This window comes from Apium graveolens, chromosome 9 (genome assembly GCF_009905375.1).
Source record: "Apium graveolens cultivar Ventura chromosome 9, ASM990537v1, whole genome shotgun sequence".
Lineage (NCBI taxonomy): Eukaryota > Viridiplantae > Streptophyta > Magnoliopsida > Apiales > Apiaceae > Apium > Apium graveolens.
Genome location: NC_133655.1, coordinates 142,835,581 through 142,861,125, shown reverse-complemented (window position 1 = coordinate 142,861,125; position 25,545 = coordinate 142,835,581). Strand labels below are relative to the sequence as shown.

General features: G+C 42.8%; 3 protein-coding genes across 3 annotated transcripts; 1 reads left to right on the top strand and 2 right to left on the bottom strand.

The window, feature by feature from the left end:
- Positions 1 to 5,912: 5,912 nt before the first annotated feature.
- LOC141685632 (uncharacterized) lies at positions 5,913 to 7,167 on the top strand. Its single transcript, XM_074490727.1, has 2 exons — positions 5,913 to 6,478; positions 6,603 to 7,167. Exons 1-2 carry the CDS (start codon positions 5,913 to 5,915, stop codon positions 7,165 to 7,167), a joined length of 1,131 nt encoding a protein of 376 aa, XP_074346828.1.
- A 14,399-nt stretch (positions 7,168 to 21,566) lies between these two features.
- Positions 21,567 to 22,088, bottom strand: LOC141685631 (STS14 protein-like). Its single transcript, XM_074490726.1, has one exon. The coding sequence runs from the start codon at positions 22,086 to 22,088 to the stop codon at positions 21,567 to 21,569; it is 522 nt and encodes a 173-aa protein (XP_074346827.1).
- Positions 22,089 to 23,233: 1,145 nt separating this feature from the next.
- Positions 23,234 to 24,566, bottom strand: LOC141683591 (oxygen-evolving enhancer protein 1, chloroplastic). The gene is made up of 2 exons (XM_074488332.1): positions 24,214 to 24,566; positions 23,234 to 24,062 (listed from the first exon to the last, which is right to left on the bottom strand). The coding sequence occupies exons 1-2, from the start codon at positions 24,454 to 24,456 to the stop codon at positions 23,307 to 23,309; spliced, it is 999 nt and encodes a 332-aa protein (XP_074344433.1). The 5' UTR covers positions 24,457 to 24,566; the 3' UTR covers positions 23,234 to 23,306.
- Between the last annotated feature and the right edge of the window lie 979 nt (positions 24,567 to 25,545).

Here is a 25,545-nt window from a genome sequence, read left to right as displayed (position 1 = left end):
GATTCTATTAACTTTTAATTATTTCGAGAATTTTGAAAAATATGTTCAGATAGATTCTCGGGTTATTTTACCCGTTTAATACTCGTTGAATCGATAAATTGCGATACAAAATTCAGTTTTTCGGGTTAGTAATCAGGCTAGGGTTTTATTCTTATCAATTGATTTCTCCCCTGTTATTTCATAGCACCGCCTCCTTCATCAATCTCTCTGCTCGACCTCTCTCAACTCTCTTCTCTCTCTCAATTCTCTCTTTTCTCTCTCTGTTCCTCTCTCACTCTTTAATCTCTCCTTCCTCTGTCTTCGTTTTTCCCTGTTCCCTGTTGCTCCGATTGAGGCCGATTCGGTCCTTTTTATGGTTTCTTTCCGGCGATTGCTTCGGTATTTCCATTCGGTACATGTTTGTATATATATATATATATACGTGAGTATATATGTGTAATCGTTTGTGTGTTGTGCTGTGTTGTTCTTCGTGTTGCCGCCTCTCGGAAATCTCCGAGAGGTATGGTGGCGCGTGTGTGAGTCGTGTGGGTGTGTGTGTGCGTGTGTGAGTCGGTTGTGTGTATGTGGCAATGGTTGTGTTCTGTGCTGCGTTTTCCGGCCGGTTAGCCGGCTGCTATTCCGGCTTGTTGTTGTTTCTCTGCTCCACACGTTGTGCGCGTGTTTGTGTGGTTGAGATTTTTAATTATTTTAATATTGTTTCTGCATGAATTTATTGATTAAGGATTCGTGAAATAAAATAAATTCATATGGAAAGTTCTTAATAATTAATCGATGGAATTCGTGTCGGATGTCCGTAATAAACGGAAACCCGCAAATTTTATCGCCATCGGCGATGAGCTTCGGCGAGCCGACGGTGGACCGTGATGATTTTAGTCTGAGTCTTAAATTATAACTAAATAAAAATTAAAATTAGTTTGTGAAATAAATTTTGAAATGAAAAATAAAATACGAATAACAATACATAATAATTGAATTCATATCGGTGGTTGGGATTGTTTATTGGATTGTGGATTGTGTTGTGGTTGTGATTTGACGTCGAAATAATTCGACGGGTAGGCCGATAAATAGAGGAATCGCTGCCCAATTTTCGGGAAATTAATTCTGAAAATACGGGAACGTAACCTGTAATTATCGGAAACGTCGAACGAGGATATGATTGAACTTTATGAAACCTATTTACGTAACGTGATAAGATATTTCGAGAATAATCGATTACCTTATTTTTCAAAACGATAAATATACGTATTTTCCGAAATTAAATACCGAACTGATTTTCGAAGATGTGAACCATAATTGCTATGTGTATTTCGATAATACATATAAATATGAATTCAGATATGAAATCGTATGGGTAGAATAGGATAACGATTTGATGTTAAGCTTAAGCGGCTATCTGAATTAGGGTATTTTAACCCTGTAGGTTTAGACAGAAGACCCGAGACGTGACATCGGACTAGGAACGATCTAGTGATTAGACGTCGAGATCAATGAAGTTCCAACTAAAGGGTCTGAATGTTGGGATCGTATCGAGAATAGGATAGTAGGTGGACGATAAAGCCGAACGGTCAAAGTCGAACCAAAGTCAACCAGTAATAACGGTTAAAGCTTATTGAGGCAGGTATTCTGGATTTTTCTTTTAAAATACTGCAAGTACTCTTGAATTTCTTTTAAATACTGCAAATATTATTCGCTACTATTCTAAGTTCAGAATAGTTAAATGTTTTACATTTCGCTGTAATTACTCATATTATGCTTGTTCATTTATTCTTGTTCCTATAATTCAATTGCTCTCTTGAGCAAATACCCATTCGTTCGGGTTATTTGCGAACCCTAATTTGGGATGTTTTGAAATCAAAATGATTTGATATCAAAATACTCTACGGGCTGGATTGTTACTATACAGGCTGGGTTTTACCCAGACCATTAATTTTTAGGCCATAGTTGCCTGGGTGCCCCATATGTTGGTTGGGTCTATGCAGTTGGGTATAGATCCGCACTATCTCCTGACTGATCAGCAGGTTATAGTGCATATGTTGGTTTCTAGTGTCCGGTCCAATTTATTGTTATTCGCCATTAATGGCATTCCCTCTTGAAATAAAATGTGATTATGGTTTAAAGTTATTCTTTCTTAGCACTCAGTTTCGGGAAATTACAATGTTTCTAAATATATTCGAGGTTCAGATTGTTGCTGCAGCATTAGTTGCTCAGTGATAGTTAGGATCTTGAATGAATTGAGATATTCTTAATTATTCAACCCGTCCTTATCAGGCTGGTTTAGCAGGCTAAGTCTATGGAAACTTAGTCGATAATGATGGATACTGAATAGTTAGGAATTTCTTGAACGTCATTTTATGAATAGTTATTGCATTCATTGCTCAATTATGAAATGATACCAGAAGCTATTTTGAAAACACGATCTCTAAAGCTCTTACAAAAATGTCATTATGTCCTATGTGATTCATAGCAATGCAAATCAAATTGATTTTTAAGATAACGAGGTATATCCTTTAAATGATTTTGTGTTTCGCCCTTCAAAATATTTCAGAGATTTTGTCTGGAAGTTTTCTTTGAAATTAATGTTTGAAACTCAAATTATATACATGCTGGGCATTTTTGGCTCACTCTTGCTTTGTCAATTCTTATTTCTGCCAGAAACAGATAAGGATAAAAATGAATAGCTTAGATAGACAGCAGAAGTTCGAGAAATCTCCGCTGCAAGAGGTTGAAGAAGTTAGAAGAATATGATTCGAGCATTAGTTCAGAGGTATTTACAATTGTATTTTAGTTGTTGTAAGTTGTAGAAGATTACATTCTTGTTTCATACCATAACCTGTAAACGATCCGGATTCAAGGGGTTATTTATTTATTTCTTTAATCTATGTAAGGATTGTTTAGTGACCCCAAATCTTGACCCCGGATTTGGGGTGTTACAGGAAGGACTTCCGGGAGATATTTCTCAAGAGGTTCAGGGTGAACCGTATGAATGAGGTCCAGATGTGCCACTTGGAAACCATACAACAGAGAAGCAGAGAAACTCTCCCAGAGTTCATCAAAAGATTTCAAGAATCAGTCAACCAGCTCTCCAACCTTGAAGAGAAGGAAGCCGTGAATATTTTCCGGCGAAATCTCCACCCAGTTTCATGTGAAGGCTACGTGAAGGACCTAATCCATAGGGAACCCCAAAGCCTTGCTTCAGCCTATGCAATGGCGTCCAAGTTTATCAAAGAAAATGACTTCCTCACCTCAGTGAAGATGAACAGGACGATCCGGGATGATGATGAATCCCCAGAACACCACCGCCCCTACGGGAAAGAAAAGAGGCACAAGACAGATAGACAGACCAATTATGTGCAGCAATCCAGGGGGACCCCACCCCGGGATGACTACTCCAGACACCAGAAAATTGAAAAGAAGCCAAAGCCTAAGAGGGAACCCAAACCGGAGCCCTAGTGGACTCCGCTCAATCGACCCCGGGTTGACATCTTGAGAGAGGTCAAGGGAAAGCCCTTTTATTACCCCCCGAAGCCGCTGTTGGCACCCCCCGGGAACAGGGCCCGGAACAAGCATTGTGGGTACCACGAAGATCACGACCACACCATGGAGAACTGCTTCTCTTTCAAAATGTTCATTGAAGATCAGATAAAAAAGGGCAACATGAACAGTACCTACAGAGAAGACTTGATGAAAGAGATAAACCCTCCGGTGGAGGAAAACATGTGGTCAACATGATTTTTGGGGGGACCTCCTCCCCGCCCCGAAGTCCAGATGAGGGCAGCGATGTCTTGATGATCCAGCCGGCTGAAGATGAGTGCATATATTTCTCTAATGTAGATTATGAAGGTCTGGATCCCGAGCACAACCAAGCCCTGGTCGTGACCCTCGACATCGCCGACAATGAGGAACACAGAATTTTGGTTGATTATGGTTCCTCAGCTAACATTGTGTTCGAACACACCCTTAACAAGATGAAGCTGGGACACCTCTGCATGGATCCATGCCTCGAAGACCCTCTCTACGGATTCAAAAATAATATGATCCCGATCTGCGGGGTAATATACCTCCCCATGGTCTTTGGTACCGCTCCCCAGCAGGTATCTCATGTCATGAAATTCTACGTGATAAGTGATGCATCCTCTTACAACATGATCCTGGGAAGACCTACCATCACCAAGCTCCGGGCCATCCCATCTACAATTCACCTGAAGCTGAAGTTTCCCACCCCGGGAGGCATTGGGGAACTCAGGGGAGACCGGGGCGCTTCGGGAAGATTCTATGGACAGGCGCTGGTCATGGCTGAAACTGACCCAGAAAATAGAAAGAAGGCAATGGCCTTACCCAAAGGCCAAAGCCGCAAGAAACATCGCGAACATTTCAACAAAAAGCTAAAGCTGGATGTCAACATGATAGAGGACTCAGGATACAGCGTAACCAACGCCGACGCCCGGATACAGAGATTTGTGGAAGTAAGAGAGAAAACCAAGGTAGAGCCTGCCGCCCAGATGTTAGAGATATAATTGGACCCCGGGAACCCCACCCGGAAGTTGAAAATTGGAAAAGGCCCGGAGACATCCTTTCAGGAAGAGCTCATCTCACTGTTAAAAGAATATGCAGATGTATTCGCATGGATGCCAGAGGATATGCCTGGAATCGATCAATCAGTGGCAATGCACAGCCTGGATATAGACCCCAAGAAAAAACCAATCAAACTGAAAAGGAGAAATTTTGCCCCCGAACGACAGCAAGCAATAGACGTGGAGATAGAAAAGCTGCTCAGGGTCGACATCATCTGTGAGATCAAGTATCCCGACTGGCTCGCCAACGTGGTGCTAGTTAAGAAGCCAAACAGAAAGTGGAAAATGTGTGTCGACTACACGAGCCTCAATGCTGCGTGCCCTAAAGACTCCTATCCCCTCCCAAATATTGACCAGCTAATCGACGCGACTTCGGGCCATACCATGCTTAGCTTCATGGACGCCTTTTCGGGATACAACCAGGTTTGCATGAATCCCGAAGACATCGCCAAAATGGCCTTCATTACTCATAGGGCGGTTTACGCCTTCATCATGATGCCTTTCGGACTCATCAATGCTGGAGCCACCTACCAGAAAATGATGAACACAATTTTTAAGAGCCAGTTGGGGAGGAACATGGAATCTTATGTAGACGATATGATCTCCAAGTCACTCACCACCCCGGATCACATAAAAGACCTCAAGGAGTGCTTTGACAACCTAATGAGGTACAACATGAAGCTGAACCCGGAGAAATGTGCGTTCGGGGTACCTTCAGGCAAATTCCTAGGATTCCTGGTCAGCGAAAGAGGAATAGAAGCAAACCCAGAGAAGATCACCGCCATCATGGAAATGAAGATACCCCAAACACAGAGGGACATCTAAAAGTTGGCAGGATGCCTAGCAGCCCTGCGAAGATTTATCCCGAAACTAGCGGAGAGATGTCTCCCATTCTTCGAGTTGCTGAAAGGGGCCCGAAATAAGAAGTTAGTGGACTAGACAACAGAATGTCATACAGCTTTTGAGGAAATCAAGAGGCACTTGATGGACCCCCCGGTGCTCTCCAAAGCCAAGCCCGGAGAACCTCTGTCTCTCTACATCGCCGCAGGCCCCAAAGCCGTCTCCTCGGCACTGGTCCGGGAGGAAGGAGGAACACAGAGCCCCGTCTACTATATCAGCCAAGTCCTCAAGGATGCCGAGACTCGGTACCCAAACTTGGAAAAGTTTTCCTTGGCCCTCGTGCACTCCAGCAGGAAGCTGAGGCAATTCTTCCAAGGCTGAGTGATCAGAGTGGTCACAGACTAACAGCTCAGGAAGGTCATTCACAAGCCAGATGCCTCTGGAAGGTTAGTTAACTGGGCCATTGAACTAAGTCAATTCAACATCAAATTCGTGCCACGAATGGCAATAAAGGCTCAGGCCTTAGCCGAATTTGTGATGGAATGCACCTTCCCGGAACTTAATCAACCTTTACCCCAAGAGATATCCCCGGAGAGAACCAACTCGGGGATGGATTCCTGGAAGCTCTATGTCGACGGATCATCCACGGCCGAAAGGTCCGGAGCGGGCCTCATCCTTATTAGCCCGGAGGGCTTTACCATTCAACAAGCAATAACTTTCGCTTTCAAGGCAACGAATAATCAGGCTGAATATGAAGCACTCATTGCCGGGCTCAAGTTGGCAAAATCTCTTGGCATCTCAAGAATGCCCATCCAAAGTGATTCTCAGATCGTGGTCAAGAAAACCACCGGAGAATATATCGCGAAAGATCCAACACTGGCACAGTACCAGGCAATGGTACGGAGCATCTTGGAAGCCACTCCCGACATCACCATACTTCAGATCAACAGAGAAGAGAACTCCACAGTGGATGAGCTGTCTAAGCTCGTGCAGAATTCCTCCGACCTCGTTAGTTCAGTATACTTCGAAGAACTTAAAGTACCCAGCACAGAGCGAGCTGAGGTCCTGTGCATCGGGAGCCCAGACAATTGGATGACTCCTTACATAGCTTACTTAAGAGATGGGACACTCCCGGAAGACCAGAACAAGGCCAGATATTTGAAGCAAAAGCTGCTCGTTTCTTCCTGGAAGAGGGTCAGCTATACAGAAGAACCTTTTCCGCACCTACTTGAAATGTGTAGACCCTGAGGAGGCCAATTATTGCCTCCGGGAGGTTCATGAAGGCATCTGCGGAGACCACCTGGCAGCCAAAGCTCTAGCTTACAAAATCATCAGGCAAGGGTACTACTGGCCCACGATACACTCCGACTCCGTCGCTTACGTCCAGAAGTGCCCCCAGTGCCAGAAATTCAGCAATGTTCCCAGACAAAGCCCGAGCCTGCCAGTATCAGTGTTATCTCTTATCCCGTTCGCTGTATGGGGCATAGATATCATGGGCCCTTTCCCCCGAGCAAAAGGCGACCTCCGCTACGTCCTGGTAGCCATTGATTACATGACAAAGTGGGCAGAAGCTAAAACCATGAGGACAATCAACCAACAGGATTGTATCAAGTTCATGGACGCGATCGTCATGAGGTTCGGGATCCCTGTAGTCCTCATCTCTGACAATGGCCCACAGTTCGCCGGGTCTGAATTTGAAGCATATCTGAAAGAGCTCGGAATCAAACACAAAAGAGCGTCGGTTGCACACCCTTAGGGAAATGGACAGGTCGAAGTAACCAACAGAACCATAATTCGGGGTTTGGAAAAGAGACTAGAAGAAACCAAGAAAACTTGGCCTGACGAGCTCCCAAAAGTCTTGTGGTCCTACAGAACCACCCCCAGGGCGGGAACGAATGAGACCCCCTTCAAGCTTGCATACGGTACCGAAATCCGCATTCCAATCGAAACCGGGTCCCCTTCCCACAGGGCCATCAATTTTGATGAGATCTCAAACATTGAAGGGCTTAGGACCAACCTGGAACTCCTAGATGAGATAAGAGACGAAGCAGTAAGAAAGATGGAAGGCTACAAAGAAAAGACAAGACTCTACTTTAGGAAGAAGGCCAGAATCAGAGAATATGAAGAAGGAGACCTGGTACTCCGACACACCGAGGCCTCGGACCCAACTAATCAGGGAAAGCTCAAGCCCAACTGGGAAGGCCCCTACAGGGTTAAAGAAGTACTCCGGCCAGGAACTTACAAGCTAAGCTACCTCGGGGGGACCGAAGTCCCAAACACTTGGCACAGAGCTCGCCTAAGGAAATTCTACCAGTAAAGGTAGGTCACACATTCCGGCATCTCCTCCACTTTTAGGCTATAGTAGCTTGATGTAATTTTCAACATTTCCCCAAAATGTACTTTTGTTCTAATGATTTAAATGAAAAAAACTGATTTGGAGCGCCCCATAGCCCAAAATCATTATACTATCATTCGATCACTGTCGCTATAGTACTTAGAAAATTTTACTCAGTTAAAATTTTAAACAAAACCCCTTCCCGTTGACCATTACACAACCCATGTGTACTTAGAAAATTTTATTCAATTAAAATTTTAAACCCCTTCCCGGGGACCATTACACAACCCATGTGTACTTAGAAAATTTTATTCAATTAAAATTTTAAACCCCTTCCCGGGGACCATTACACAACCCATGTGTACTTAGAAAATTTTATTCAATTAAAATTTCAAACCCCTTCCCGGGGACCATTACACAACCCATGTGTACTTAGAAAATTTTACTCAGTTAAAATTTTAAACAAAACCCCTTCCCCGGGACCATTACACAACCCATGTGTACTTAGAAAATTTTATTCAATCAAAATTTTAAACCCCTCCCCGGGGACCATTACACAACCCATGTATGCTTAGAAAATTTTATTCAGTTAAAATTTCAAACTAAACCCTCTCCCGGGGACTACAACGCGAACCACGTGTACTTAGAAAGATTTCGAGAAAAGGAAACAAAACCAAATACGAATGGGAAATATATTTACATACGTTCCCAAGGCAAACCAAGCCCCGGAGCAAATCCAAATAAAGTATTACAAAAACAAGTTAAGGGAAATCTAAAAGCCACAAGGGCCAAGTCAGAAGCAAATTACAAAAATAAAATTACAAGGCACTAAGCTTGGGTCTTCATTCTTCAATCTTCGGGAGGAGGAGGGGTCTTCTCACGGCCATCTTCGGGAGGCGGAGGCGGCTGAGTCCTGGAAGTGCCTGCCTCAGCTGCTCGGGCTTCCTCACGGCGGAGCTCTTCAGCAAGATATAGCTCTATGAATCTGTCCATGTCGCCGCCCGGATTCTCAGCAAGATAGGCAGAAGCAATGTCTCAGCAGATATTGACCTTCTCAAAGATCTTGTTGTTAAGCTCCTCGTAGTAAGCAGGAGTACCCCGGAAAGACTTCAGCACCTCCTCTGCCGGGGGCCTAGCAGCAAGCTCTTTCTTCAGGTTCTCCACCTCCGCCCGGAGGGATCCCACCAACTGCTCCGCAGCCTCCCGAGACTTCACCGCCTCAGCCACGGCTTGTTTATGCTCTCGGGATTCTTTCTCCTTCGCCTCCCGATACTTGGTAAAATTCTCCTTCTCCTTACTTAGCTCTTTCAGCGTAGCCTTGGTCTTGGTCTCCCTTATACGGAAGTTGTGGAGAATGGTGGAGCAGCCGCTGATCTGAGCATTGGCCTGAAAACAAAACGGCTAAGTACTAACACAAGGATAGAAAAGAAAATGTTAAGGGAACGACCTTACCTCCGAAACATCCCGGACGAGATGATCGAGGAAGGTATCCAGATCCTCCGTGGCGTAGCAGTCAAAGTCAGCCGGGGTAGCATAGTTATCAAACATTTCATTCCGGCGATCATCCAGGGTTATCCGAGCAAGGAGGTTCTTCAGCGCATCCTCCTCCACCAACTTTTGGCTCTCTTCTTCTGAAGGACCCGATCCCGAAACCCTCCTACGCTGTGGGGTTCCGGACCCACCAGCAGCCTCCGTCACAGCCTTCCACTTCTGCTGATTCAGAGATCCGACCTCCACCTCCTCCAGCTCAACCACCTCAACCTCCTTAGGCTCCGGGAAAGCAGGTGGGGTAATCACGGGAGCACTCTGCCTCACACTGTTACCCGAAGAACCAGCATCCCGGGTATGCGAACCGCTACCTGCACCAGTTACCCTCTTCCCCGAGTCCAACTGCACGGCGCCACCAATCTTCTTCTTGAACCTCCCAGCCAAATCCTTAAATTGCTGCGACATAGCGTAATGGAAGGGGTTCAGGAGGGGAAGACCTGCACAAGGAACAACAATCATTAAAATGAACAGGGCAAAGATATACAACAGGAAAAACACAAGGAAAAAGCTACTAAGGCAAAACACTTACAGCCAACATTATATAATGTTTGATTATCTAAAAAGGTGTCCCGGGTCCACTGGGCACCAAGAGCAACCACAAAGTCGTACATCTTCGTCAAGGCATCTCCACCAAGCCTCTCGGATGGGAACCTGCTATTTTTCAAAGTAGTTTTGTACAAAGGCATAAACTCCAGGTCCCACCCCCGGACGAGGATGAACTCCTGGTGCCAGCCCCGGAGCGAGTTTAACATAAAGACTGGAGCCTTTTTGGCATCAGAAGGGAGCCCACAACCATCTATATTGAAGGTAAACTCAAAAAGAGGAGGCAAGGTGGAGTTTTTGATTTTAAAAAGATAGTGAAAAAGCTTAAACGTCGGAAGGTACTTCTTCACATGGCAACAGGCCAGGAACCAGGAAACCCACTTAATAGAGTTCGGAGCTAGCTGGGTGAAGGGTATCCCGTAGACGTCACGACACAGGGACTTGGTAAACTGATGGAGATTGGGTCTCATGCTACGAAGATGCTCTAAGGGAATCCCTACCCAACCACCAGCAGGATGGTGATAAACTCTCTCGTGAGGCTCGGGCCACCTCCACTCCATATCATCCCCGAAGTGAAATACGGCCTTCACCACATTATCTACCTGCTCAAAGGTGTACTCGGAGAGGTCGGGATGACGGGGAGCATGAACATATCTCGTCCCGGGGGTATTATAAAAAAGTTGATCCATACGGGCCCCATCATAAGGTTCTAAGCCCCCGGGCCTATAAGCAGTGGTAAGGTCCCTAAAGTAATAATCACGGGGAGGGCTGTTCTCACGAGTCCGAACGAAGTAATGGTCAATGTCTATCCAAGACCCGTCTCTCCTACCTAAGGTCTGCCCGGGTCCCGGCACGTGAGAGAAAGGAGAAGACCTGGGAAGCAACCGAGTTATCAGCACCCATGATGCTCATATCATAATTCTGATCAAGTGCGCAGACGCTTAACACTTCTTATGGATCAAAAACTAAGGTATAATAATTGCTGTGTTGATTACTAGGGAAAGGCTCGATTTGACTGCTCTTGTGTTTCGTGACTCGATCTGCTTTACAAGATGCATACGTACCTTGCTGTATGCCAATGATCAAGTCAAAAAACGTAATTCTGATTTGTGGGTGAGGCCCCTTATATAAATATTGGGAGTCCTTGAATTGGACTTGGGTTAGGAGACTTGGTGGTCAAGTCTCAGAATTAGAATGGACTTTGGAGTCCTAAGAGGTAGGAAGCTGATTCCTTATCCCACCAGGTTCCTTGGAGACCAATCTACAAAGATTTATTTCTCCACTAAGACTCATCTTATCAGCTGACTTATCCATTATTAATTATTTACGAAATTAATTAATATTCAGGGTTTTGGGTCTTCTCAAATGGGCCTAGCTGTTGGCCCAATTCTGATATGAATAATGCAACATTAATTATATACCCAAGCCTTATTTTCTTCCCTATCATTTTCCCCCCAACTTTTGGGAAACAGTGACTAGGTTTCGCAGAAGTTAAGTTCATCTGTTTCCTTACAAGGTATCGTTTTTGCGTAAAGTGTGGAGCGACCTACACATTTAAACCGATTTGCTTTTATCCCTATTATTTAGAAATCATCTTAATTTCCAGGAATTTTCCCTGAATTTCTGGGATTTTTCCTTTATTTCCAGGAATATTTCCCTTAATTTCTGGGATTTATCCTTATTTCCAGGAATTTTCCCTGAATTTCTGGGATTTATCCTTATTTTTAGGAATTTTCCCTTAATTCTGGGATTTTTCCTTAATTTTCAGGAATTTTCCCTTAATTTCTGGGATTTTTCCTTTAATTTCTGGATTTATTCCTCATTTTCCAAGAATATTCATATTTTCCAGAAAATATTTAAGGAATTTCCTTTCATTTTTAATTTATTCCTTATTTTCTGAAAATATTCATATTTTCCAGAAAATATTTAAGGAATTTCCTTTAATTTCTGGATTTATTCCTTATTTTCTGAAAATATTCTTATTTTCCAGAAAATATTTAAGGAATTTCCTTTAATTTCTGGATTTATTCCTTATTTTCTGAAAATATTCATATTTTCCAGAAAATATTCATATTTTCCAGAAAATATTCAAGGAATTTCCTTTAATTTCTATAATTTTTCTGGATTTTTCTTCTTTTTCTTCCCTCATTTTTTCTTTTTTTCTCTCTTTTTTTTATGTACGAGTAGAATCCTGGTCGAATTTCGGCCAGGATTTTTATCCATATTTATTATTTTTTTGTTTTCGATCAGGAATCCTAACCATTTCGGTCAGGATCGATGTTTTTTGACCGAATTAACTCCTACATAGTCCTGGTCGATAATATTTTTGACTAGAAGCATTCGACGAGGATTCCTGACCCTTTCGGTCAGGATTTCTTTTGTTTTTATGACCGAATTCAGCCCTTTCTATCCTGGTCGTTGTTTTTTCGACCTCAAGCACTTCGACCAAAATTTTATGTGATTTCTGGTCGAATTGGGTCATGTTTTGATCGATTTATCCCTCTTTTTCAGCCCTGGTCGAAGTGATTTTCGACCTTATCCATTCGACCAGAAATTCTATATAAATTCTGGTCAAAAATGGGATCAGGATTTTCACATGTTTTTTGGCCCATTTTTTCTGGGCTTCCTTGGGCCCATTCTCTTTCAACTGGGCTTCTTCTTTTGGGCCTTGATTTTGTATGGTCTTCAGATATTTGGGCTTTGGTTTATTCCTATGCCTCTTTGTGGGCTTTTTATATTTGGGCCCTTTTGTTGATTTTCTTTAGAAAATCTTGGATTTGGGCCTTGACACCGGGCTTCTTGGGCCCCTAAACACTTGGATTTTCTAGAATTTCTAGGGTTTTTTCTGGATTCTTCCAGAATTTTCAAAAATATTAATTTAATTTAAGTTTTATTTCTGGATTCTTCCAGAAAGTTCCTTTCTTGGGCCCAAATGGGCTTTTCTAGGGCCAACTAGCCTTCTTTGTGCCTATATAAGAGTGGGATGGGAGAATGAAATCCCCACACCTCTCATTTTATTTCTCATTTCTCTTCTCAAATACTCTCCTCTCTTCTCAACGTTCTCCACACTCCTCTCCTTAGAGTTTTCCGGCCAACTTTCTTAGCCTTTTACGGCCTCCCTCCCTTCCAAGGTTTCAAGGTTCCTTCAAACTCCATCAATGGCTGATAAGAATTCTGAGAGAGTGGCCAAGATAGCCTCAGCTTCGAAATAATGTAACGATATTGAGATTCGCTCTTCTTACATGTCTTTACTTGATATGATCAACACTAGAGGGGATATGTATCCCTCTAATGCACATCTTGACTCTTTTAATTACTGCAACATATGGCATAACATAGATTACGATAAGTTAAACGCACGTTATAATGTTCGTCCCCCCCTTAGACTAATTCCAGTTGACGGTGGCGATCGCACTTACCACTGGAAACCCGATACTCTTTTCGTTTACACAGATGCCCTAAATGCTGGGCTTAGGTTTCCTTTTCATCCCTTCATTCCTCACCTCTTAGCAGATTTGCAAATTAACCCTTGTCAGCTTCCTCCAAACGCCTGGAGGAACATTTAATGTTTCATGGTTTGTTGTCTCAGGGGAGGTTTTCCTTATCAGTAGCTGTTTTTAGGAAGATTTTCCAATGTTATAACAGTTCTTCGAGTATTTGTGGTTGGGTCTACATTAAACAAAGGCCCAAGTACAAACATATTTTAACAGTGCCTCCATTCCCGACAATAACCAACATTGGAGGAGTAGTTTTGTCGGGTTAATGTGGGAGAATGGTGACTGGGGCACCCTCTTCTGATCTTCCTTCGGGAAGGTTAGTGATGGTAGCCTCAAATCCATTCACCTAACCCCCGAGGAAACTATCATTTATGATGAGCTTATTCGGGATGATGGTGCCACCACTAGTTGGACCCTTCTAGAGGAGTTTTCACTTATACAAGTGGGGCTCTCCTCAGCTTCTCCTCAGGGTATATTTCTTCCCTTCCTGTTTTTACTTTCTTTCATGCATTATTAACACCACTTATTTTGTTTTATTAACACCACTTATTTTGTTTTTCTTTTGTTTTTGCAGCTGCTAAGGAGATTAATTAGGATAATGTACCTCTTGTCGAGGAGACCGCGAGGATGAAGAAGGCTCGCCTTGTTGGGCTGGATACTTGGGGAAAAGCTACAGAGCCTATCTTCTTAAGAAAGCATAAGGAGCCCATGATGGAGGTTCCTACTGAAGGAGCTGAGGCCTACAGTGCCCCTATTTCTGCTGCTCATGTCTCTGTTGCTACTGGGGCTTTCCAGCCTCTTTGGGGATTCCGTCGAGGGGATACCATGGTTGGATCCATAAAGCACGCCTGAGATTGGTCTTACCACGGCGTAACCCCCAAGGACTTCACTGATGTGGTAGCTACCCCTGACCTGGAGAGGATAAAGCTCATGGGAGCTCAGTCCTTGGCCTCGGTACAACTATTTCTTAAATTTTTTCTTTCTTTTTTACTTGTAGCATTTTCTTGCCTTAAAATATCTTCATTTATTGTTTCGTTTCAGCCTAACGCCTACTAACAAGGCGCTGTGAGGCAAGCTGAATCATGGAAGAGGGCTTCTAACAAAGCTGACAACGCCCTCAAGAAGCAGTAGAAGAAGTACGCTGCTTTGGAGAGAAAGTTAAAGGGTAAGGAGGAGGAGCTCGGTGAGTCCAACGCTGAGCTGGTTGTGCTAAGGGCTGAGAAAGACAAGGCAATTGACAACTACTTGGACTCAGAGGAGTTTACCCAGTCCATGAGAATGAGGGATGACTCGGTGTTCCTTGGGTTTTTTAGGACTGGCTGGGACACGACCCTGGGGACCGTGAACGAGGCTTTCCCTGATATTAACCCCGCGGACTATGTCTATCCTGACGACAAGGCTTTAGTACAGAGGTTCCGCACCCGAGTGGTTGTCTCGTATCGTATCCCCCAGGACCCGCTTCTTCCTCCTCCCGAGTCATCTTCTAGGCCTGCTGCAGATGATAGCTCTTCCTCCTCCGGGACTACTGAGACTTCCAGCGAGAGCAGTGAGGATGATGATATGGATGCTGAGGGCACCTCTGCTCCTTAGAGCTTTTCTAGCCCTACGTGGCTTATTTATTTTACTTTGTCTTTGAGACTTTATTTATCAGTCTTTGTACTATTTATTTGAATCAGTTTTATTTATCGAACTTTATGCTTTCATCTCATACACTTAGTTTAGTTTCCATGCCACAAAGATTGAAAACTTTCTAAATTTCACAAATTGTTGGGATTCATCCCTTACACAATCTTAATAAACCTCAAAATAAAACTAAAACATGTAAATCCTAAGCAAGCAAAGCTTCAAGGTGCTTTTCAACCTACTTGTCATCTTGACAAGTGAGAATCGTGCTCAACCACTTTACACATAGTAAATCTTCAGGTTTTGTGCATGCCAAGTTCTCGGGACTTCAAAACCATCCATAGTCTCAAGCTTGTAGGTTCCTCTACCTTGAACACTTTTGACCTTGTATGGCCCTTACCAATTTGGGGCAAGTTTCCTTTTCTGCCCTACACCAGAAGCTTCCACCTTCCTTAGGACTAAGTCACCCTGCTTGAAGAACCTTTACTTAACCCTTAGGTTATAGTAGAACGAAGCCTTTTTCTGATATTCCACTATCTTTACATGTGCCTCATCTCGTACTTCATCAATTAGATCCAGGGCTAACCTTTGCCCTTCCTCATTTTCCTCAGTATTGAAAGCTTGAATCCTGGGAGAGGAATGTGATATCTCTATAGGAACAACCGCTTCTTCCCCATATGCTAACATGAAGGGAGTTGCTCCAGTCGTGACTCTACAGGTAGTCCTATAGGCCCATAGTATTGGGAGTATTTCATCCACCCAGTTACTCCTCGACTTCTCGATCCTCTTCTTTAGTCCATCCAGGATTATTCGATTCGCCACTTCTGCTTGCCCATTGGCTTGCGGGTGAGCCACAGAGGTGAATCGTAATTCAATTTCATTCTCCTCGCAATACTTCTTGAATTCCTCATTGTTGAACCGTGTTCCATTGTCAGTGACTAGGATGCGGGGAATTCCATACCGACACATGATATTTTCCCACAGGAATTGTGCAACCTTCTTAGTTGTGATTTTGGCCAAAGGCTTGGCTTCAATCCACTTAGTAAAATAATCAATGGCTATAATCAGGAACTTCCTTTGTGCCGTGGCCATGGGGAAAGGCCCAAGTATATCCATTCCCCACAAAGCAAAGGGGATGGGTGAGTTGATGGAGGTCAACATCTCGGGGGGTTGTCTAACGACAGGTGCATGCTTCTGACAGCGGTCACACTTCTTCACATACTCCTTGGCATCAGCCATCATTTCTGGCCAATGTGCTCTGCCCCCCAAGTGTTGCCCACAGATACCTTCATGCACTTCTTCAAGAGCCAAGCGTGCCTCATCGAGCCTGAGACATCTTAAGTAAGGAAATACATAAGATCTTTTATACAAAATCCCATCTATCAAGGAGCATCTTAGTGCTCGAACAACCAACTTCCGTGCTTCAGTAGCATCATTTGGCAACCAACCGGTTAGAATATGGGTCTTAATGGGATCTGTCCATGACGTCCCCAGACCTATAGGAGCTACAAGCTTAACATCAATGCTCCGTGTCTTCAGAACGTGGAAGTATACACTTCCTGAACTTTCCTCTATCTTAGATGAAGCAAATTTTGATAGTGCATCTGCCTTAGCATTTTCCTCCCTTGGAATGTGCTCAACATGGCATTCATCGAATTGGGTCATCACAACCCTTACTAGGTGGACATACTTAGCCATCGTATCATCCCTTGCCTCAAACTCTCCCTTTACCTGGGATATGACCAGCTTCGAGTCTCCACAGACCTTTAAGTTCTTGACTCTAAGTTTCCCTCCTAAGCCAAGGCCAGCTATCAGAACTTCATATTATGCCTCACTGTTTACGGTCGGGAAGTCTAACTACATGGCATATTCAATCAAGAACCCATCAGGGCTTTGTAAAACTAACCCTGCTCAACTTGAATTTGTTTTTAATGCTCCATCAAAATAGAGAACCCAATATTCTTTCTCCTTATCATCCTTTTCTTTGTCCCCCTTATCAACTTCCTTGTCTTGAGGTATGGTATCTTTCTACCCCCCAACTTCTTGGTTGGGTATGGTACATTCCACCATGAAGTCAGCCAATGCCTAGGCTTTTATTGCCGTTCGTGGCTTATACTTGATATCAAATTCTTCCAACTCTATTGCCCATTTGATCAGCCTCCCACTAGCCTTAGGACTATGAATAATATTTCTCAAGGGCTGATTTGTTAGTACTTCAATCTTATGAGCCTGAAAGTAGCGACACAACTTTCTTGAAGCCATTACCAAGGCTAAAGCAAACTTCTCAATAGTTGAATAATTCAACTCAGCTCCATGCATAATTATGCTGACATAGTATACGGGTTTCTGGATTTTCAGTTCCTCATTAACCAATACAACGCTCAAGTCACTCTCTGAAATGACCAAGTACAAGTATAAAACTTCATTCAAAGCTGGCTTGGCCAACAACGGGGCCTGGGCCATATATTTCTTTAATTCCTCGAATGCATTCTGGCTTTCCTCACTCCATACAAAATCCTTAACCTTCTTTAAAGACTTGAAGAACGAAAAGCACTTGTCTCCAAACTTTGAGATGAATCGTCCCAATGCAGCAACCCTTCCAGTGAGCTTTTGAACATCTTTAATAGTTTTTGGGGGCTCCATGTCCAAGATTGCCTTTATTTTATCGGGATTGGCCTCGATTCCTCTCTTGGAGACCATCAATCCCAAAAACTTTCCAGATCCTACTCCGAAAGCACACTTTGTAGGATTTAACATCATCTTGTGGTACCTCAGGACCTCGAAATCTTCCCTCAAATGGGCTATATGGTCAGTCTTCACTAGACTCTTGACTAACATGTCATCAACATAAACTTCCATGGTCTTGCCAATAAGATCCTTAAAAATTTTATATACCAACATTTGATATGTGGCTCCTGCATTCTTGAGACCAAATCCCATAACAAGATAACAATAAACATCAAAGTTAGTGATGAGTGATACCTTTGGGATGTCGTCCTTGTGCATCTTGATCTGTTTGTATCCACTAAATTCATCCATGAAGCTCAACATCTCATGTCCAGTAGTGGCATCTATCAAAGTATCTATCCTTGGTAACGGGAAACAGTCCTTAGGGCATGCGTCATTCAGATCAGTGAAGTCCACAGACATCCTCCATTTTCTATTGGTCTTTTTCACCATTACAGGTTTGCTAACCATTCTGGAAATTGTATCTCCTCGATGAAACCAGCCTCTAAGAGCTTCTCCACTTCCTGTTTTATAGCTTCTTGCCTCTCTGGAGCAAAACTCCTTTTCTTTTGCTTCACTGTCTTCCAATTTGGATCCACATTCAGCTTGTGAGTAATCAGTTCCGGGTCTATGCCTGGCATATCAGCTGCTGACCATGCAAACACATCACTATTTTCTTGCAAAAATTTCATCAATATCCCTCTAAGGGGCTACTCTAGTGTGGCTCCAATGAAAGTCACCTTTTCAGGATCCCCGGGAGCTAAAGGAACTGAAACCAAGTCTTCTGCTGGCTTCCCTCTTTTCTCATCATTCTCTCAGATATCCAGATATTCAATAGGCAGAACCTGCCCCCCAACTCCATCTGCCCTCAGTGAGGTCACATAACAACTTCTAGCCAATTTTTGATCTCCTTTTTCTTCTCCAATCCCATTCCGGATGGGAAACTTCATTACTGAATGGTAGGAAGAAGGGACTGCCTTGAAGGCATGTATCCCGGTTCTTCCCATGATAGCGTTGTAAGTTGAGCTAGCCTTCACCACCACAAAGTCCAACATCTGTGTTGCTTGCCTTGGTTCCTGACCTATGGTCGTTGGCAACTTGATTATCCCTTCCACGGGGCCCTCCACTCCTGCAAATCCATATATCGGCATGTCGGTTGGGGTTAATTGAGAATCATTATAACTCATCCTTAAAAAGGTATCATGGATCAAGATATTCACTGAAGCACCATTATCTATGAGGACCCTCTTCACCGGGCTGTTCCCTATTATTGGTGTTATGACCAGCGGGTCATCATGAGAAAATTTCACACCCTCCAAGTCAGAATCATCAAATGCCATTGTTACTCATGTCCTGGCCCTCTTCGGGGCTTCCCCAAAAATATGCATAACTTCTCTGGTATATGCTTTCCTGGAGTTCCTGGATAACCCGGCAGCAGTTGGTCCTCCAAAAATTGTGTTTATCACAGGCTCTCGGGGTCGCGGTCCTCCAAAGATTGCATTTATAACCGGTCCCCTAGGTTGGGGATTCCGCCCCTGATCGTCTTGGTCCCTCCTACGATCTTCAAAGTTTTTTCTCCCATTGTTATTCCTATCTCTTCCTTCCCCAATGTACTTGTTCAATCTTCCTTTCCGAATGAGAAATTCTATTTCATCTTTCAGTTCCCTACACTCATCGGTGTCATGACCAACATCTTTGTGAAATCTGTAATATTTGCTCTTATCTAGCTTGGCAGGATTAGCCTTCAAGGATTTAGGCCAACGAATATCTTGATCTTTCTCGATTTCCATCAAGATCTGGCTTCTTGGAGCATTCAGCTTAGCGTATTCAGTGACCTTTTGTCCAGGTCCTCCCTTCTTTGGGGTTGAATCAGGGTTTTGCTCAGTTCTGGGATACTTGTCCTTAGCAATATATTCCAGATCAGTTTTTCGCTTCTTGCCTCCAGTGGGCTCGTTACTCACTACTGTCTTCCTCATGCTCTCCTCCACTTTGATGTACTTCCCGACCCTATCTTGGAGCTGCAACATGCTTTCAGGGGGGCGCTTGGCCAAGAACATCTTGAAGAACTCATCCCTAGTTCCCTGTTACAGTGCTATCATGGCTACCTTGTCATCAAGGTCCGGGACTTTTCAAGCTTCCTTTGTGAAATGATTCAGGTAGTCTCTCAAGGATTCCTTCGCTCCCTGTACAATGCTCATGAGGGATGCTGAACTTTTCTCATGCACTCTCCTGCTGATGAACTGCTTAATAAAAGCCTGACTTAATTCTCTGAAGGACCCAATAGAGTTCGGGGGCAAACGACTATACCATCTTTGAGCCATATCCGACAGGGTTTGAGGAAAGGCCCGACACTTAATAGCGTCATTCACGGGCTGCAACAACAATGCATTGCAGAATGTCCTGACATGTTTAGCGGGATCTCCCGTGCCATCATAAGTTTTGATAGTGGGAATCTTGAACTTCCTTGAGATATGCGCATTCATTATCTCTTCAGTGAATGGTGGAGTAGGATCATCAGGATCTCCAAGGGGAAGAAGATTGCTTGGATCAGCTCTTGGGACTACATCCCTTCATTGTGACGGTCCATCCAGGTCTATGATTGGAGGATGATTTCTCCCCCTAGGTGGTAATGGGGGCCTGGGAGCCTGGTGCGCCTCCAAGTCACGCTTCAACCTTTGAATCTCAGCCTCATGGGCCTTGATTCTCTCTTGCACTTCTTGGGGATTCACCCCTCGGGTGCTCCTAGGACGTTGGTTACCATCAGCCATCGGCTTTTTGCCAACACGTCTCCTTCTTGGGGCCACTTCATCATCCGAAGATTCAGAGTCTCTCTCAGTATAAGGACCAAAAATTCCTGATCCTCCAGGATAGGAGCCAAACCTTGTATGTAGGGGGTGTTTTCCCCCGTGCTTCACTCCGTCCAGCATGTCCACTTCCTCCAACCTCGGGGTAAAGGGGCATCCCATAAGAGGGTTAGTGGTCACAACAGTTGAATACTCATACCCAACGGGTCGAGAATTCACAGGTGTATGTAGTTGTTGAAGTTGGGGATTCGTACCTTGAGGAGCCGGGGAAATCGTCCCTTGAGGTTGAGGTTCAGTTGCCCTTACCTGGGCTCCTCCTTGGGTGGCGGCATAAGTTGAATGCGGAGGTATTGACGAAATCGTTTGGGTTGTCCCAACTGATGTTCCTCCTTCTAGGGCGCTGCTTCCTCTCCGTGTTCTCGCCATGATTGTTATTGTGTTTTCCCACAGAAGGCGCCAAATGTTATGGATCAAAAACTAAGGTATAATAATTGCTGTGTTGATTACTAGGGAACGTGAGTTTCGAGGCTCGATACCCCTTATATAAATATTGGGAGTCCTTGAATTGGACTTGTGTTAGGAGACTTGGTGGTCAAGTCTCAGAATTAGAATGGACTTTGGAGTCCTAAGAGGTAGGAAGCCGATTCCTTATCCTACTAGGTTCCTTGGAGACCAATCTACAAGGATTTATTTCTCCATTAGGACTCATCTTATCAGCTGACTTATTCCTTATTAATTAATTACGAAATTAATTAATATTCGGGGTTTTGGGCCTTCTCAAATGAGCCTAGTTGTTGACCCAATTCTGATATGAATAATGCAACATTAATTATATACTCAAGCCAAATTTTCTTCCCTATCAACACTATTCTTGATTACATGCCTTGCTAGAGAATAATTTTGGAACTTTTGAAACGCTATATGAAAAATATACTGTAGATAGTAATGATCATCTATATATAATCATTAGGAAGATGATCTTGTACATTTATTTCTTTTCTTGTAGTCCTCGAACATGTTTACTTAATAGAGGAGCCTGATACTACAAGCAGTCACAAGCCTTACCAAGAACAAACCTTTAGTAAGGTTTCTCTCCAACAATATTTCCAGGGGGATTATAGAAACAAATGGTTAAAGAAGAATTTGCACATAAAGCTTGGGCACACCCCAATTCTTGGGACTTCTTCCAGACAACCTGAGTGTAGAGGCCACACTTGTTATCTAAGCAAGAATTGTTTGCATAGTTATAGTTCCTCTTCTCAGCTACCCATGCTAGAACGGCTTCTCGTGGCGACACCAGTGCTCCACTTCTCCAATATTGATTTGCCCCATAATTCCCGCCACTCGAATTTGCAAACTCGCAACCTTTCTTTCTTTGGTCTTGAACAACAAGGTCTGCGGTATTTTCTACTGTTGCGCTCCACTTGAGAGGTTGAACGCCCACCTCAGCCCTTGCACTGTTATGTCCGTCAAGGTATTCCTGTGCAATAGCTTTGAGCTGCAGTGTCGGAGTCGTAGTGGATGAGGGCAGGGAGCCTTGCGATGAACCAAGGGATATAGCAAAAGCTACAATTATGAGAGTAGCCAAGAGTCTTGCCATTTTTTCTTAACACAAAATGCTAGGAATTGAGTCCATATTTATATACATTGTTATTGAAAATAACATTTAATGTGCTTAGGGTAATTAATGGTATGGGGAGGCTTCAAAGGTAACGACAAAAGATTTTCTGGTATGTGATGTGCTAATCTGTGAATGTGATCATGCAAGCTATATAGATGTCTGGTCTGTTCACACATGACTTGTTTTTTCAATGCTGGTCTGTGAATGTGAGCCATTATAATGAGTGTGTGTTGCTAGTCTATTAAGAGAAATATATTGAGGATGTCAATTTGTATACCATTGTTTCTGAAATTTATAGATGAGTATCATACACATGTATGGCTTTCAAAATTCTTGGTATAAAGCTACCTAAATGTACCAGTTACGAGTTCCTGATGCACAATCATCAATGGCTGTTATGCAGATATGTTACAGTATTTCACTGTCATTTTTGCATATTGTACTTAGTCGCTTGTTAGTTGGCTCGGGTCACTATTTTCTTGTTTTGTTGGCTCCTATCCTCTAAATTAAAATTTAAATCAGATGAACAACAATCATAATCAATGGAGCATGCAGAACAGTTGCGGATCTACAAATAATGTACAAATGAATTCATTATTCTGAAATGGACTCTTGTAAATGCTTTGAAATACTGAAGATCTACGATTATCTACAAAGACGCAGATCTTGCTACAGTGAAGCTTGAAGATGCAGCTGCCACTTATGAAAATTTACAACTAGTTTTGGAGTTGGAAGGTTAAACAGTCCTATTATGCGGTAAAATTGCAAGCGTGTCCAGTTTCATATGTTGATTGCCACAAACAATTACAAGGATTGCTTACTACCTCAAACTTTCAGACTTGAAAGGCATTTTCTAATCAATGTAGAATCCAAGAAGCGTTCCATGACCTCAACTTACATTTCTTAAATCAAACGTGCAGGCTTGCAGAATCTACAAGGTTCCTTGCATTTAAATGTCTAGTAAATCAAATCATATAATATGATGCCTACATTGTCTATTGTACATCAAGGTTTTTAGGTTAATTATCTCAGTTTCTTGAAACTTCAAGTTCAAAGCTATTGTCAGTTTTGTATTAGAATTGATATAAAATTTATCAAGTTTGCAGGGTCAGTGGAGACATTGATTTATGAACACCGATTTTCAAAAAAACAAAATCTGAACCAAGAAATTTATTACATTGATTCTATAATCCCCTACTAATCAAGTTGAGCATACCAGACCCCTTGGATTTTCACATCCTTAGGAACCTTAGCTCCCAAATCAGTATCGGATGGCTGAATACTCTCAAACACTCCAATCACCTCGCCTGTCTCGGGCTTGCTATTTGTAACACTAAATGTAATCTTCCCAGTTGAAGATGCCGTGTTCTTTGTGTTCTCCTTAGCAAGCTCCTCTTCATCTCCTCTGCCTCCAGCAGGCAATGCAACCGCATTATCATAACCAGTGGAACCACCTCTACCCTTTGGGTCAAGGAAGGATGAACCCCTGTATGATGGCACAAGAAAATCTCCCGAAAAGCTATCTGGTTTTCCAGATGCTACTAGCTGCTTGATTGTGAAAAGGAAGGGCACGCGCTCCCCACCAGGAAGCTGAACGGTAACAGCAGCATAATCAATACCATCTTTCTCCTCAAATTTAACGCTGCCATCTGAGGCTACCTCGAAGGGCCCCTCGATCTCATCAAGAGTATAGGTCAAGCGGGTCATGAGTTTGGTCTTTTGGAATTCAGGAGGGGCATTCTTACCCACACTCTCGGCCTTAACAGTGAATGATGTAGGTTCCAAACAGAACTTCTTGGCATTGTATTTTCCAGACTTGAATGCAAAGCTTTCTGATCCACCTTCAATTGTTGGGCACTGATTAGCAGTTCCTGTTCCCTTTACTTCCATGTATGTCTTGCTCTGAATTTCATCATAAGTCAGCCTCTTTGGAACACCTTCAGCACTTGCACCCTGTAAAATCCACATATTTAGCTTTCTTTTGTCACAAATCTAGTAATACGACCTAAAAACAAGATTCCTATGAGTTTCAACTTTTCACAAATACAGGAACTATGCATGGTCAGCAATATAACGAGGTAATAATATGTGTTTTTAAACGTACCGAAACTACAAGAGCAGAAGTAGCAAGAGCAAAGCCAGCAACTTTGGCGACATCAGCACACTTGTGAGCCAAGTCCTTAAGATCGGATTGAAGGGAGCAAGTCACCCTAGATCCGCTCGACTCAATGCCAAAAGCCTTGCAAAGGCTTGGAGAACTCTTCAGTTGTAGAGAGGGTCGAGTTTGGATACTCCCCACCTTAGTGTGTTGCATGAAAGTTGCAGCTGCATGCAGGGATGCTGCCATTGTTTTGTGTAATCTATTCTGTGGACTGGTTTGTGAATGTAGTCTTATTAGTTGTACAAGTAAAGGAAATAATTTGTATGGAGATGAAGAAGTAAGTTGACTGGTGGCTTAGGTTTGAGCAAGATAGAAGGATCAGGATAAGATATTATTTCATTGGTTGATCTGAGCACATTTCTCTGGTTTCATGTTGTCCAATGTGGGTTGCATTGTTTTTTAGGATAAAGATACTGGGTCATCCAGGACAATGATGGATGAACAACCAAATTTTTATCCGATTTTTTTTCCATTTTTATATTATTATTACTCTATGGATATGTCTATTGTGTTTTCGTATTTTAGGAATGTACGTAATTTCATTACGGGGAATTTTGATATAAATATATATTTATTTAAAAATAATATTTTAATAATATTTCCCCGTAAATTATTATGTTCGGGCTTGTTATTTTAAATTACGAGAGCAAAAGGTACCGCCTTTTAATTTACTGGGATCGTTTATGTAGGTATAAATAAGCCTCGTAATTATGTGTACATTTTATAAAAATCGAAATCATACAGATAATTATACAAATATTCCTCTCTCGTTTATCCGATGAGAGTTCGGGAGTTTGTTTGTAAAGATCAATCAATATCAGGAGAATTAACCATCCATTTTTAGTGTTCTTGAAGCCAAATTAAAGTCATTATCGAGACGAGTCTTTTGACACCAGAATCGTGAATTAAGGTGGAGAATTTTGATCGATCCAAGTTTTTCGGAATCGACAAAATTGGGAATCTTAATTTCTGTTGATTTCAGATTTATTTAATGTTATAAATAGCTTTGTTATGTTCAGGACCATCGATTTCATGTATTAGTTGTTCGATTTGATGATGTGAACTGTATAGCCGAGTTTTCGGTTTTGTTAGTTTTAATAATTTGATTTTTCGGATTAAGGACATAGTATTGTTGATTTGGATCATCGTAATAGATTGTATGGTTAATTATCTTTATTTTGGTATATGAATCGTGAATTTTGATTTAGAAATAAGCAAAATCGATGTTGGCTGATAAGTGGATTTTATATCTACCTGGAACGCTTTATTTCAGGC